Source organism: Erpetoichthys calabaricus, chromosome 8 (assembly GCF_900747795.2).
Source record: "Erpetoichthys calabaricus chromosome 8, fErpCal1.3, whole genome shotgun sequence".
Taxonomy (NCBI): Eukaryota; Metazoa; Chordata; class Cladistia; order Polypteriformes; family Polypteridae; genus Erpetoichthys; species Erpetoichthys calabaricus.
The window spans coordinates 190,134,881-190,151,997 of record NC_041401.2 but is presented as its reverse complement, the minus strand read 5'-3'; the positions used below and the strand labels follow the sequence as shown (position 1 = coordinate 190,151,997).

The following is a 17,117-nucleotide window of genomic DNA, read 5'->3' as shown; positions in this document are numbered from 1 at the left end:
AGTCTACGTCAAATTCTTAGATTAAACTTCTTCTTGGTGGCTCCAATTTAATACTTTTCTGATAAACACATCACATTTATGGCATATTTATCTATTTGGAATATTCTATTTGTCTATTACGTTCAGTAATTTTATTATTCAGGCTGTTGAAATTTTTTTGGTGATTTATTTGGTAAATCTAGGAGGTTCTTAGCAGTTTAAAAAAGCTGAAAGTCTGTACATTTTGTTAAAAGAGAAATATTTAGGAGATAAGAAATGTGAGATTCCATCCTGAAAAGAGCTTTTACTAGCAAAACAAAAGAGAAGTTTTACAAGAGTCATATGAGAAGCCGGAGTGGGACCATCTTGAGAAAGGGGCTTGTAATTTCTTTGCTCAGCCACCCCACTTTTTATTTGGACATGTTGAATCTTTGTTGTTGGCCCCCAGCCGTCTCTTTACCATTTTGATGCCTGAAGAACCTTTCCTGTTTCATAGGTAGCGTGGCACAGTGCTTAAGAGTTTACTTCAAATGTTGGGATTGTGTGTTCAAATCCCACTACTAACACCATGTGTGACCACGAGCAGGTCACCTCACATGGCTGTGCTCCAATTGGCAAAGCAAAAGAAACGTAGCTAACTGTATCTGAAATGTTGTACGTCACCTTGGTTAAACGTGTCTGCCCAGTAATCGTAATGAGGTTAAGTAAAGAAACTGGTTTAAGGAAATGAAAACACACATCAGCAGAATTTCTTAAAACTGGAATTCTCAGTCCATCATCGTCCCAGCCTGTATGACTGATGTGTTAAGTTCAACTACAATTGTCTGTCTGACCCCATTTTTTGTATTTTGCAGGGTATCTGAACATCCAGTCCTGGCCGAAAAACATGTCCGATTTCAGTGTATTCTCCAACCTGGCGACCATAGGAGGCCGAGTTCTCTACAGGTGACTTTCAAACAGATGACAGCCTGGCCGTTCTGAATAAAGTTTACTAAGCTCAGTAGGAGATGAACGCGCTCGGTAATTGATTGAGTGCTGAAAGCACCATCAGAGGAGGTTGTAAATAGCAGATTCAGAGGCAGTGAAATGTTCCATTGGGACAATAATGAAAATTTACAATTCCTTTTAGAAGCACATAGAGCACACATATCATCATTTATTGAGCATGAGTGTGTCGTTTATTAAAGCCTTGTACAGCTTATTCTTATTAACAAAGCCGATTGTACAATATGACTGATGGCACAGCTCGATGTCTGTCTGCCTCGACTGAGTGGCACAGTGACGTCGTCGCACTCGGTAAAAGTGAACGCTACTGCCGGACATTGAAGCTCTTTTCATCTTTAAACTGCACTTATTATGGAGGTGGCGTTGGGAGTAAGTCAGACTATAATGAGAAGGTGCTGTGGATTCGTCTCTTTTTACTCAGTCAATCAGTCGGCTGTTTCATAGCAGTCACGTCCACATCAAAGGGCAAGAAGCCAGGCGGCTGTCCTACTTGTTATTTATTCAATGATTCCTTCATGCGTGCATGCATTATTCAGTGGGCACAAAGATGTGCTCCACTGGTCAACACCAAAATTCTTCTCCCAGTCTCCTTTTGCATTATGTGCAGCATCTAATAAAGCTCTTAGATTTTACTGTTTGTTTTCTAATGAGCATTTCCTTCTCTCCTTTGATATTCTTTCTCGATTTTTTGGCAGCGGGATCTCATTGCTGATTTTGAAACAACAGTGGATTTCATCTCTTCAGCTGCAGTCCCTTCAGGAGATCAGTGCAGGAAATGTCTACCTGACAGACAACCACCTCCTCTGCTACTACCACACCATCAACTGGACCAGCCTGTTTAGGACCAACTCCCAGAAGTCCATCATCCGCAACAACCGCAACCCCAGCAACTGCAGTGAGTCAGGGCCTTACAGACGATGATGAGTCTGTGGCCTATATAGCGCCTTTCACAGCACAAATCTATTTATCGATGCATCTGCCCATGTTCTACATAGTTCCTTTGGCATATACAGGTGCTGGTCATAAAATTAGAATATCATGACAAAGTTGATTTATTTCAGTAATTCCATTCAAAAAGTGAAACCTGTATATTAGATACATTCATTACACACAGACTGATGTATTTCACATGTTTATTTCTTTTAATGTTGATGATTAGAACTGACAACTAATGAAAGTCCCAAATTCAGTATCTCGGAAAATTAGAATATTGTGAAAAGGTTGAATATTGAAGACACCTGGTGCCACACTCTAATCAGCTAATTAACTCAAAAGCCTTTAAATGGTCTCTCAGTCTAGTTCTGTAGGCTACACAATCATGGGGAAGACTGCTGACTTGACAGTTGTCCAAAAGACGACCATTGACACCTTACACAAGGAGGGCAAGACACAAAAGGTCATTGCTAAAGAGGCTGGCTGTTCACAGAGCTCTGTGTCCAAGCACATTAATGAGAGGTGAAGGGAAGGACAAGATGTGGTAGAAAAAAGTGTACAAGCAATAGGGATAACCGCACCCTGGAGAGGATTGTGAAACAAAACCCATTCAAAAATGTGGGGGAGATTCACAAAGAGTGGACTGCAGCTGGAGTCAGTGCTTCAAGAACCACCACACACAGATGTATGCAAGACATGGGTTTCAGCTGTCGCATTCCTTGTGTCAAGCCACTCTTGAACAAGAGACAGCATCAGAAGCGTCTCGCCTTTGGACTGCTGCTGAGTGGTCCAAAGTTATGTTCTCTGATGAAAGTAAATTTTGCATTTCCTTTGGAAATCAAGGTCCCAGAGTCTGGAGGAAGAGAGGAGAGACACAGAATCCACGTTGCGTGAGGTCCAGTGTAAAGTTTCCACAGTCCGTGATGGTTTGGGGTGCCATGTCATCTGCTGGTGTTGGTCCATTGTGTTTTCTGAGGTCCAAGGTCAACGCAGCCGTCTACCAGGAAGTTTTAGAGCACTTCATGCTTCCTCCTACTGACAAACTTTATGGAGATGCAGATTTAGTTTTCCAACAGGACCTGGCACCTGCACACAGTGCCAAAGCTACCAGTACCTGGTTTAAGGACCATGGTATCCCTGTTCTTGATTGGCCAGCAAACTCGCCTGACCTTAACCCCATAGAAAATCTATGGAGTATTGTGAAGAGGAAGATGCAATACGCCAGACCCAACAATTCAGAAGAGCTGAAGGCCGCTATCAGAGCAACATGGGCTCTCATAACACCTGAGCAGTGCCACAGACTGATCGACTCCATGCCACGCCGCATTGCTGCAGTAATCCAGGCCAGAGGAGCCCCAACTAAATATTGAGTGCTGTACATGCTCATACTTTTCATGTTCATACCTTTCAGTTGGCCAACATTTCTAAAAATCCTTTTTTTGCATTGGTCTTAATTGATATTCTAAGTTTCCGAGATACTGAATTTGGGACTTTCATTAGTTGTCAGTTATAATCATCAACATTAAAAGAAATAAACATTTGAAATACATCAGTCTGTGTGTAATGAATGAATCTAATATACAAGTTTCACTTTTTGAATGGAATTACTGAAATAAATCAACTTCGTCATGATATTCTAATTTTATGACCAGCACCTGTATCTGTCTATGTCCTGTATAGTACCATTCCTATTTATGTAAATATTATATTGTGCCTTTCCTATGGCAAATACCTACTTACCTACATTGCTTTCACATCAATTTACAGTATGTTCCATATAGTGCCTTTTGCATTTGCTTAACTACTGTAAGTAGCCATCATTTAGTACCTTTAGCCCTATCTATCTATCTATCTATCTATCTATCTATCTATCTATCTATCTATCTATCTATCTATCTATCTATCTATCTATCTATCTATCTATCTATCTATCTATCTATCTATCTATTGTGGACGAAAGTTGAGAACAACCACGGGGGACAAAAGCACCAATTTAAAATAAAAAGCAATTTCTTTATTCTTGGTGAGAAGAGAGGCTGCCCGCCTGCCACCTCAAGTTGCTACAGACAGGTCAGATCAGACAACCTACTCAAAAAAGGAAGTTAGCTCAGTTTTATACCAGTTTGTTCACTAAACAAAAAGAGGAAGTATGTCAGTTCAATTTGAGGTCACGCAGAGTTTGCAAGTAGCTTAAGATGACACATTAAATCAGTACGTGCAGAAGTACACGGTAGTAACTATAGACCCATCTCTAATCTTCCATTTCTTTCTAAAGTTCTCGAAAAAATAGTTGCAGTACAACTTCATGATCATCTCAAATTGAATAACCTATTTGAAAAGTTTCAGTCTGGTTTTCGCCCTGGCCATAGCACCGAAACAGCCCTGGTCAGGGTCACTAACGACCTTCTGATGTCAGCAGATACTGGTTCTCCTTCTTTACTCATTCTCCTTGACCTGACAGCTGCTTTTGATACAATTGATCATAATATTCTTCTTCACCGTCTGCAATACACCATTGGACTTTCAGGAAATGTTCACAATTGGTTTACATCTTATTTCACCGGTAGAACTGAGTATGTCGCCCTTGGCAGCACAAAATCTCACACCCACAACGTCACCTGTGGTGTCCCACAGGGCTCTGTGTTAGGCCCCATCCTTTTCATTATTTACATGCTCCCCCTTGGAAGTGTCATTAGCAGACATGGTCTATCTTTCCATTGCTATGCCGATGACACCCAGCTTTATCTTAGGACTACCACCACCTCCTCTGCTGCTCCTCTGCCAACATCTACACTGACTTATTTGTTTGGAGGAAATAGAGGCATGGATGAGGCTTAATTTCCTTCAGCTGAACAGATCTAAAACAGAAGCCATTTTAGTTGGCACACCACACCATCTTTGTTCTTCTACCATCACCAGTATCACTTTCTCTGGTCAAAACATTCCTCTTTCTACATTGGTTACCAATTTGGGTGTTCAAATGGACTCTCAACTCACTTTTGACACCCACATTAAACATCTCTGTAAGTCATCTTTTTACCATCTCAGGAACATTGCTAAACTTCGTCCAACACTTACCCTGGCAGATGCAGAGAGGCTTGTCCATGCCTTTGTCTCGTCCAGGCTGGATTACTGTAATGCGCTCCTCATTGGGATTCCTGGCAAGAGTATCCAGAGACTCCAGTACATTCAGAACAGCGCTGCCAGGATCCTGATGAGGGTGCGAAAACATAGCCACATCACTCCTATCTTGAAAACCCTTCACTGGCTCCCTGTACCAGTTAGAATAGAGTACAAGGTTTCCCTCCTTACCCACCAGTGCATTTATGGATCTGCTCCCCTGTATTTACAGGAACTCCTTATCCCTCACACTTCCTCACACACCCGCCGTTCTTCAAGTTCCCAGAACTAAGCTTAGCAGTATGGGTGATAGGACCTTTTCTTCGGTGGTGCCGAGGCTGTGGAATTCTCTTCCTGACTACCTGAGAGCCCCACAGTCGACTGATGTTTTTAAACGAAACCTAAAAACCTATCTTTTTAGAAAGACATTTTGTTAAATTATTTTTTATAGATTATCTTGTTTGTTAATTTATTTTTATTTTGTAGCACTTTGAGATTGTTAAATATAAAGCACAATATAAGTAAAATTTATTATTATATTATTATTATAGCACTAGGAGCCCCATTACGCAAGTCTGCAAATTAAACTCATAAATAATTGTTTTCATTGAGAATAGTTATTTTTATTTTCAATCATGAACACAATAAAAGAAATGTAATTAGAATGTTTCCATCGCGTCACATTTCAGTGTATAATTGAAAAGAAATGTAATTTAAGTTTGACAAATTATTCATGTCTGCAATATCGTCCTAAATCAATGTTAAATGAAGGTGTATAGTCAATTTAATATTTTAAACATACCGTAAATGTAAAGAACACAACAACACACTTTCATTGACTTCCATATACTGTAACGTCTCTTGGTTTTGTCACTTCTTCGTAAGTTCATTTGGTGGCCTGCCGTTTGTCCTCTTTTTCCGGTACGTCGGCCATCACACTAACATCTCCTCGTCCCTGATGCCTTCTTTCCATGTCCTTGAGATCCTGATGGACTTTTCCACTCAGCTCTTCACTCACCTCTCTGGGATTTTCAGGGACATTTTCCAAATGAAGAATCAAAAAGTAAACATTTTAGACTCCTGTTGCCACCCCAGTTTCTTAAACATAGCTAATTAACGTTTCTCAGTTTCTTAAGAATTTGGATTTTTGTTTTTACATTAAAACTTAGAAATTACTTCTTTGAATTAATGAACCCAAGCTTCTTGTTCCAGGTCGCTGATTGCACAAAAAAAGAGGCCAACATGGACGTGCTCAGCTGATTTTTGTAAACGCCTTTATTTAAGGACCAGATGTCAGCATGTTTGCTGTTTATTGAATAAAATAACTGGTTTGGTTTAAGCGTAGATTTTAATATTAGGAAATATTAAATTCAAACAAATCATCATTAAAATAAGTGACATTTAATTAATTAAAGTCAGTGGAATGGTGAGGATGAGGGGAGTAGAGTTGGCGAAGGTGGATGAGTTTAAATACTTGGGATCAACAGTACAGAGTAATGGGGATTGTGGAAGAAGAGAGTGCAGGCAGGGTGGAGTGGGTGGAGAAGAGTGTCAGGAGTGATTTGTGATAGACGGGTATCAGCAGGAGTGACAGTGAAGGTCTACAGGACGGTAGTGAGACCAGCTCTGTTATATGGGTTGGAGACGGTGGCACAGGAGACAGAGCTGGAGGTGGCAGAGTTAAAGATGATAAGATTTGCATTGAGTGTGGCGAGGATGGACAGGATTAGAAACGAGGACATTAGAGGGTCAGCTCAGATTGGATGGTCTGGAAACAAAATCAGAGAGGTGAGATTGTGTTGGTTTGGACATGTGCAGAGGAGAGATGAGGGGTATACTGAGAGAAGAGTGTTAAGGATAGAACTGCCAGGTCAGAGGAGAAGAGGAAGGCCTAAGAGGAGGTTTATGGATGTGGTGAGAGAAGACATGCAGGTGGTGGGTGTGACAGAGCAAGATGATGAGGACAGAAAAATATGGAAGAAGATGATCCGCTGTGGCAACCCCTAATGGGAGCAGCCAAATGAAGAAGAAGAAGGTGTAAAAATGAAGCTTCACGATTCAGCTTTCAAAGTATAAAAATCTGGTGGGCCCAAAAGAAATTATCCAAAGCTCAAAACACTTTCTAACTTGCCATAACTGGCTTAACAATTCAGGATGAATAACAAAACAAGAGCAAAAATCAAAAAGTTCTGCCCATAAGAAGCAAACTTACAAAGAGTAAACCAGTAATCAAAACCCAATAATCAAAAGGCAGAATCAGAAATCCAAAATGTGGCCAACAACCCAAGCAAACACTGCTAATGCCCAGAACTGAAGATTACATGGAAGGTTTAGAGCAGACACTGGTCTTCTGATAAATGCAGCAAGTTGCTGGAGATGTTCTACCAGTCCGTAGTAGCCAGCGTGGTGTTCTACACCATGGAATTCTGGGGGTAGAAACCTGAGCTCAAAAGAAGCAAAATGCCCAAAGAAACTTCTCAGGAAAGGCTGCGCCATCACAGGACCAACCCTGGACACCCTGGAGGATGTTGTGGAAAAGAAGGATGATGGCAAAATTGGATGCCATCATGAAAAGTCCCCTCCAGGAGGCGCTGTCTTGGCGCTCCTATAGCCACAGGGTCATTCCAGCATGGTGTGTGCTAAGAAGCTCCTCTGGGGGTCTTTTCTTCCAACTTCTGTCACACAATTCAGTGCTTCCTCCTGACGTCCCAGACATCTCAATGTTGATACTCTTTAAAGTTCATTTTGTAACTTCTGCATGATATAAATGTATTATTTGTTGATTGTATTGTTTGTCCTTCAAGTCTGCATATCTTTCATTGTTTTTTATTTCTGCTGCTGTAAGCATCTAAATTTACACTTGGGATTAATAAACTTTATCTAATCTAACCTTAAATAACGTGCTTTGGGGTACACTTGAAGACCCTCAATGCACAGAGGTGAGGAAAGGGGCCACGGAAAAAGTAAAAGTAATACAAAAACAGGAATGAAGAAGAACAGGGGAGCAAGTGAAGAGTACAAAATGTACAAGAAATGAAAAACTCCGTCGACGGGATAGGAACCCGTTCTGTTTCGGAAGCCACACTGGGACTGTTTGGACTCCGTTCTTCCAGACTGTTCCACTCAGTGAGCAATCCCAGATGTTAGCTTAGAAATGGATCCCCTGTTAATAAATGTGGATCAGCTGTTCCAACTCTAACACTGAATTGGTCCTTAATGGACTCTGTGTTGATGCTGTTCATCTATGTATGTCAGCTCTTCACATTTCAGGTTTCTTAATGGAGACCTCGGCCCCCCAGCTCTTTTACGACTTTGCTAAAAGGACACGTTTAATTGCACACATTTTCACAATGTTTTGACTTTGGCATCCAAGCCAGCCTTTTATCCTTTGGTCTATAAATGCCGAAATGATCCTGAGGGTCCAGTCACTGTCCAGATGGCAGACATGCCCCCTTTTTATTGCTTCAGTTTATTGAACTTTTGATTAATGAAATGTTTTCAATCTTCTTTCAGCTGCCGAGAAGATGGTGTGCGACCCCTTGTGTTCTGACCATGGCTGCTGGGGTCCTGGTCCAGACCAGTGTCTCTTTTGCCGATACTTCAGCAGAGGGAAGACCTGCATTGAGTCGTGCAATCTTTACGAAGGGTACGTTCTGAGCCCTTGATTACTGTGTCTACTTGTTTCCAGAGTACCTGCGCTTAATGGTGTGTGAACGTGTTCTTATATTTCATCGGGGTAACAAAATGTAACTATTTTTTGTCACATCAATCAATACAGATTAATTTCCATACAGATAATTTCCGTGCCCACATTTAAATATCTAATCAGACATCTTGTGAGGGTTTGAAAAGACACACGATTTAAATTCACAATCCACCTTAATAAAAGGAAAAGTGAGGACCTGAGTAGACCTGAGTATCCCAAACCTTTGACTCCTGCTTTTTAGAGTTACACTTCCCAGCTTACAGCTCCACTTCTGGTCACCATCAGGATGAATTAGGGTTGACTTTGTCCTTCTCTTCTCTTATCTCAAGACCCCCAAGCTATTTATTAGAAAGAAAGTTGAATCTTTTATTCACTAAATATAGAATAACATTAATCTACCAGAAGCTGAGCGAATGGATTACCATAACAATGCAACCTAGAAGAAGAGCAGTTCTTCACACTAGGACTCTGGGCGTTCATTGTGCCTCAATATCAGGTGGCTCTTTCATTCTTCATGGTCCCTGAGCGGATGTTGATGGAAGGGCAGAAATAAGCAACTGTTGACGTGTCCCCATATTTAAGCCAGCCTTACTGCAGCCACTGGACCAATGGGGAGCTGTCGTTTAAGGGCCAACTCCCTTTTCCTGTGCTCTGACTATATACCTCTGGACCAATCCTGGCTAGGTACAGCTTATGTTCTTGAACCTTCTACCAATCCGTGTTCCACCGTGGGCTAAGGCAAAATGTGTCTCTTGTCTTCTTCATGTCTGCAGCCTGTGCTACTATGGCTGCTCATGCGGGCTCACATTCCCCTTTTCTCTTGCCTGGATGGATTCTGTGGTTTTGAGAGTAAAGCAAGTTGCACTATTTATGAGATCATACTTTTTCTAATAAATTATTTTTCACTGCAGACATATATTCCTAATCTTTATTAATCAAATATAGAATATTAGCTCCTAGAAACCATGGATTCTGGCACTGCAATCAATCAATCAATCAATCAATCAATCGCATTGGTTGTGTGTTACCAGCTAAGTGAGGTTCTCTTTCCTCAGGGGTTTCGTTTTGATGATGTGCTCGACTCACTTGTGTATTAGCGGCTAAGCGAGGTTCTCTTTCCTTGGCGATTTTGTTTTGCTGACATTCTCTCCTCCATTGACTATCAGCGGCTAAGTGAGGTTCTCTCACCTCGGTGGTTTCATTTCGCCGATGTGCTCAACTCACTTGTGTATTAGCAGCTAAGCAAGCTTCTCCTTCCTTGGCGATTTTGTTTTGCTGACATTCTCAACTCTGTTGTCTATCAGCGACTAAGCGAGTTTTTCTCACCTCAGAGGTTTCATTTCGCCGATGTGCTCGACTCACTTGTGTATTACCAGCTAAGCAAGGTTCTTTTTCCTCAGCGATTTCATTTTGGCGACAGAGTCCCTTTCTTTGAGCTTCATGCTCCTAGCCTCGCACTTCCTGGGCCGGACAGACAGACAGACAGACACACTTCCACGCGTAGACAATTATGTATAAGATACTATAACATGTAAAATAACACACCAAAAATTGCTCAAAAGTTCACCTCAAAGTCCAAACGTCCATCCTCATTACAGGCGGTGATGGACTGTGGTGTCTTGTCCAGTGTGCGATTCTATGTTATGTTTTTGGGGGGAGGGGGTGGGCATGAGCCCTGGATTCTTCCAAATTCATTTTTTTGAACAAATAGATGAACTTGAATAGACTACAGTTAAACGGACCACTGATTATGCTGATTGGATAAACTCCTGCCCCCGACAATTGTAAATTTGCTTTAGGTGGGCTCATCGAATGAACAGATGGGTTGAATGGATCTTGATGGATGGCATAGTTGCCACACAAGTGGGGCCTGCCTTGCGTCTGGTAGCCCACCTCCTTATGTCCTCTTGACCCAGTGTTGGAATAACTGAGTTGTGGTAATAAACGAATGGGAACTAATCAGGGGCCACATCCAGATGTTCTCCTCGTAAGTCCACTCTTGATTTGGTCTTCAATATGGCAACCATAAGTGATAATGTGGCACTGCAGTTTTAATTGATAAGGTACACAATGACTAGGCTGGAAATGGTTCTGTGCAGAGAGTCATGGAGTATTGGCTAGAAGAACAAAATAGATACAGTAGAATATAAGACAATACAAGAAACAATTCTGTGGGTAATTACTGTAACTATATATAAATAAGAACCTTTTGGTTCAAAAACTAATTCCACAAGATAAAAGCAAACAACAATGTACTTTCACATCTATGGCATAAATGAGATAAACAATAATTAATTTTAATTAATTTTCTTTCCAGAATGGCAATGCATTTTAATTAAAAGGCAACATTGCCATATGATGCACTTTGTAAAATAACATTTGCTTTAATCCGTCATCATAGGAATGTTGAGGTTTTACAGTGGAGGAGTAAAAGGGACCTGTAATCCCACCACTTCGCTACCAAACAGCAGCACCACACCAGCCAGGAGGTGGCGATGCCCTTGATGTGATGGAAGTGGGTGAGGCTTCGCCAGCACTGGCGCGTCTTCACATAGTGGCCTCTGAGGTTACGTACTGTAGTGGTGATGGCGTCTGCAAAACTGTTTTCAAATAATGTCGCTCAGTTACATTTGTAGACGTCGTACATGACAAAGCTGATTCATTATTTAAATTAAACGAAGCATCAAATGCCAGCATTGCTTCTCTTGTGCCTAACTATAAAATTGGCCTGGTTTACAAAAAAAAGAAAAAAAAACTTAAAATGCATGAGCTCTCATTTAAAGAAATACTGAATTATTGTTTTTTTTTTCTTTTTATTTATTGTGCTTGTGCTTATGTGTGTGTGTGTATATACAGTATATATATATATATATATATATATATATATATATATATATATATATATATGGTTGAAATAGTTTACTGTCAAATAAATGCAAAGAGTACGCGACACGTGTTTCGCCCTCATTCTGGGCTTATCAGGCGTACACACTCCACTGCACTCTCTCTCGGGAATCGAACATCGGACGTCAGCGCCAGAGGCGATGCCCCTAACGTTGCGCCACGGCGTGTGGTTCGTTTATGGCGCTGACGTCCGATGTTCGATTCCCGAGAGAGAGTGCAGTGGAGTGTGTACGCCTGATAAGCCCAGAATGAGGGCGAAACACGTGTCGCGTACTCTTTGCATTTATTTGACAGTAACCTATTTCAACCATTCTATGATCTGCTCCTCACAAACTGAGGGCACCGTGGCGGATGTTAGCAGATTGCTGGCCAACCACAAGCGTTACCTGGTAGGTAACCACCCATACAATCAGATTGTGACACAGACTACGAATGCCGTGAATATGTATATACAGTGCATCCGGAAAGTATTCACAGCACATCACTTTTTCCACATTTTGTTATGTTACAGCCTTATTCCAAAATGGATTAAATTCATTTTTTCCTCAGAATTCTACACGCAACACCCCATAATGACAACATGAAAAAAGTTTGCTTGAGGTTTTTGCAAATTTATTAAAAATAAAAAAACGGAGAAATCCCATGTCCATAAATATTCACAGCCTTTGCCATGAAGCTCAAAATTGAGCTCAGGTGCATCCTGTTTCCCCTGATCATCCTTGAGATGTTTCTGCAGCTTCATTGGAGTCCACCTGTGGTAAATTCAGTTGACTGGACCTGATTTGGAAAGGCACACACCTGTCTATAGAAGGTCCCACAGTTGACAGTTCATGTCAGAGCACAAACCAAGCATGAAGTCAAAGGAATTGTCTGTAGACCTCAGAGACAGGATTGTCTCGAGGCACAAATCTGGGGAAGGTTACAGATGCAGCTTTGAAGGTCCCAAGGAGCACAGTGGCTTCCATCATCCGTAAGTGGAAGAAGTTTGAAACCACCAGGACTCTCCTAGAGCTGGCCGGCCATCTAAACTGAACGATTGGGGGAGAAGGGCCTTAGTCAGGGAGGTGACCAAGAACCCGATGGTCACTCTGTCAGAGCTCCAGAGGTCCTCTGTGGAGAGAGGAGAACCTTCCAGAAGGATAACCATCTCTGCAGCAATCCACCAATCAGGCCTGTATGTAGAGTGGCCAGATGGAAGCCACTCCTTAGTAAAAGGCACATGGCAGCCCGCCTGGAGTTTGCCAGAAGGCACCTGAAGGACTCTCAGACCATGAGAAAGAAAATTCTCTGGTCTGATGAGACAACGATTGAACTCTTTGGTGTGAATGCCAGGCGTCACGTTTGGAGGAAACCAGGCACCGCTCATCACCAGGCCAATACCATCCCTACAGTGAAGCATGGTGGTGGCAGCATCATGCTGTGGGGGACTGGGAGACTAGTCAGGATAAAGGGAAAGATGACTGCAGCAATGTACAGAGACATCCTGGATGAAAACCTGCTCCAGAGCGCTCTTGACCTCAGACTGGGGCGACGGTTCATCTTTCAGCAGGACAACGACCCTAAGCACACAGCCAAGATATCAAAGGAGTGGCTTCAGGACAACTCTGTGAATGTCCTTGAGTGGCCCAGCCAGAGCCCAGACTTGAATCCGATTGAACATCTCTGGAGAGATCTTAAAATGGCTGTGCACCGACGCTTCCCATCCAACCTGATGGAGCTTGAGAGGTGCTGCAAAGAGGAATGGGCGAAACTGGCCAAGGATAGGTGTGCCAAGCTTGTGGCATCATATTCAAAAAGACTTGAGGCTGGAATTGCTGCAAAGGGGCATCAACAAAGTATTGAGCAAAGGCTGTGAATACTTATGGACATGGGATTTCTCAATTTTTTTATTTTTAATAAATTTGCAAAAACCTCAAGTAAACTTTTTTCACGTTGTCATTATGGGGTGTTGTGTGCAGAATTCTGAGGAAAAAAATGAATTTAATCCATTTTGGAATAAGGCTGTAACATAACAAAATGTGGATAAAGTGATGAAGCGCTGTGAATACTTTCCAGATGCACTGTATATATATATGTGTGTGTGTGTATATATATATATATATATATATATATATATATATATATATATATATATATATATACTATGAATAGGTGAACAGACTGCACAAACCCAGGAAAAGTATTGGAACACCAGCCAGGCAACCCCGTTTAATTAAAAATGTGTCCATCCATCCATTTTCCAACCCTCTGACTCCGAACACAGGGTCACGGGGGTCTGCTGGAGCCAATCCCAGCCAACACAGGGCACAAGGCAGGAACCAATCCTGGGCAGGGTGCCAGCCCACCAGAGGACACACACGTACACCCACACACCAAGCACACATTAGGGCCAGTTTAGAATCGCCAATGCACCTAACCTGCATGTCTTTGGACTGTGGGAGGAAACCCACGCAGACACGGGGAGAACATGCAAATTCCACATAGGGAGGACCCGGGAAGCGAACCCAGGTCTCCTAACTGCGAGGCAGCAGCGCTACCACTGTGCCACCATGCCGCTCCCCTAAAAATCTGTCCACATCACAAAATAAAAGTTGTCTTTTATCAGTCTGCTAAAGTGTCTTAGCAGAAAAGATCAAAATGAGACACCTACTTCCTGGGACTGCCCACTTTTGTGGCCGTTGAGCAGAGTAGGTGGCGCCTGCTCTAGACATTGTGGGTGGGGCTAGGCGTCCTCCTTGGGTTCTTTCCGGTAACTGCGACCAAATGAGAAGGTACGGTTAGCGACAGTGCCCCCCCTCTCAGCATGGAGTTTTATCATTTACCTCAACAGAGCCAAGTACATACTGTATATGTGACACAAGATATATTATCACGCATGTGTACTTGGGGGAGACCACCTAACGGCTGTGGTGATGATAGGTACCCACCAAACTAGGAGTTGGTGCTGTTTGCTTAGGCCTTCTCACTTCCACCCCCTGCAGAACGGAGGACCAGCAGCCATTCCCCCTCTGACATCACTTCCATTGTTTGCCTCCTGGACCTTCCTCTTCCTGCCTGGATGCCAGTTTGACCAGCAGTTTGGCCACATTTGAGTTAGTTCTGTTTGGAACTCTCACCTGGAAAGATGCTTCCTCCACTCATTACTTGTTTTTTTTTATACAACCCTTAACTTATACAGGGTCACCAAGGTGGTACCCAAACCCTTTGTCACTGTTGCGTCTCCTTTTACTATATACTGTATAATATTGTAAGAAAGAACACAGACTTCTGTGAAGAGTTGGGGCACCCGTAGATGAACCTTGTATAATTCAAACAAAACGCGGGTTATAAATGTGTTACAGGAAAAGACAAACATTGTTGCAGACATGAGTCTCTAAAAAAGTCTACACAAGATGGCGGAGCTTGATAAGGACTTCTGTCAGGAAGTGGCAGGTCCAGGCAGACGGACACCGCAAGTGACATCAGGTGTGGTAAAGCCGTCAGTCTAAGGCGTTAATCAACAGCACCCTCTTGTGTTCCAGTGGGAAATGACCATTATCTGAGCATTTACGTTGCTCCCTATGTACACGTGTGTGACTATAATATATGTCAAGACAAGATGCAGACGCAGAGAAGGTTTGAGGCACGAATGTGAAAAGAAATGGAAAAAAAAGAACAAAGACAGCAATGAAGTCTTTTCAGATGGGAGTCTAATTCAGAAGTTACTCGAATATGGCCGAACTTCTGGTCAGATGTGTTCCAAGCAGTAAGGGGTGGTCTCAGGCTGTCGAACAGACAGAAGTGACGTCTGGGGTGGTATAGCCGTCAATCTTCTGGTCTGCAAAAGGGTGGAAGAGAGAAGATGTTAGCACACAGCACCAGCCCCTGGCTCAGCGGGCACTTACCATCACTGGAGCCCTTAAGCTGCCTCCCAAGTGCTCGTGTGTGACACGATCGATACAGTATGAATATGTAAGTAAGTATGAATGTGTCCAAGTCAAGTCTCAGCTGGGGCGTTCAGATTCTTGACAGCAGGTTTCATTCCCTCTACCCAAAGAAATCTCACTATGGCGTGTTGTTCACCAAGGGTGCAATCCTGCAGCGGAGCATCCATTATCATTTGACCTTGGCCTCAACTACTGTACGCTAAACACAGAGTGCTACACTGGGCATGTTTAAACTACCCATGAGCGCTCGCGGATGGGTTTTATTACGTCACTTTCTATCCGTTACGTTTTCTGCGTAATTTTAAACTTTTTGATTTACCCTCGTATGTTCATGCCTACCGTATAAACACACACACACAGTATATATGTGAGTGTCACTTTCAGCCACACGCACCGCTGCGTTGTCATTTGTACCCTAAAAAAATCCCCTTAGCCAGCCAACTGTACACATCCCTCCGCATTCCTACTGCGTACTTCTTCAATAAGAGGCGACTTTTAATTCACAAGTCTTTGTATTTCCTTTCACCGCGAATTGTATCCCTTTCTTCTGGAAGCTTTTTAAAGTTGACAGGGGAACAAAAGAAAAGCGTAAAAAGAAAAATATATAGGCTAATACATATTAATGGCTACTGAGTTTCACATTATCAGGTTATTGACAACTCAGCCTTTTCAAAGCAGTGAAGTCTAGCAGTTAAAGCACTGGAGTGCAGATCAGGTGGCTCAGTGGTCAGTCCCACCGATTTGGTCCTTGACTCGAAGTGCCAAGTCTTCACCCTAGGAAATCGAATGGAAATGGCGCATCATTTTCACATCAAGATATTAAAACTAAAATGCATTTCATTGATTATCTTTCAGTCTCATCAGGTAGAGTAGATGTCGGATGGCTCCCAAAAACACGGCCTTCAACGCAGCAGAAAGAAAGTAGACAGCTGTAGGTGTGCAGAACAGGAGGACTCACGTCAACAGCAGCAGTCGTTAGATGGCTCACGGTGTGGCGATCCGTTAAATCTGTTTGTTCATCTGTTTTCTAACTTGATATGCAATTTAGTGTCACATGGGCCGAGAGTCCGTCTCGGTGACATCAGGGGCAAAGCTGTCCCCACATGTGAGTCACGTGGCAGTTGTGCCTGAGGGATATAAGGGTCAAAATCTGAAGTTTGTGTAGTTTTTATGTTGCATATTTTCTCTTTAAATCTATTCTACTAGGGGCGGCACGGTGGCGCAGTGGTAGCGCTGCTGCCTCACAGTTAGGAGACCTGAGGTTCGCTTCCCGGGTCCTCCCTGCGAGGAGTTTGCATGTTCTCCCCATGTCTGCGTAGGTTTCCTCCCACAGTCCAAAGACATGCAGGTTAGCTGGATTGGCGATCCTAAATTGGCCCTAGTGTGTGTTTGTGTGTGTCCTGCGGTGGGTTGGCACCCTGCCCAGGATTGGTTCCTGCCTTGTACCCTGTGTTGGCTGGGATTGGCTCCAGCAGACCCCCGTGACCCTGTGTTCGGATTCAGCGGTTTGGAAAATGGATGGATGGATGGATATGTTCTACTAA

At 42.7% G+C, this 17,117-nt stretch overlaps 1 protein-coding gene across 1 annotated transcript in view; it reads left to right on the top strand.

The window, feature by feature from the left end:
• LOC114656393 (receptor tyrosine-protein kinase erbB-4-like) overlaps nt 1-17,117 on the top strand; it is an 833,421-nt gene that overhangs the window by 633,427 nt on the left and 182,877 nt on the right. The window contains 3 exon segments of the mRNA XM_051930298.1: nt 834-924; nt 1,680-1,879; nt 8,551-8,683. Of these exon segments, the coding sequence (XP_051786258.1) occupies nt 834-924; nt 1,680-1,879; nt 8,551-8,683 (424 nt within the window).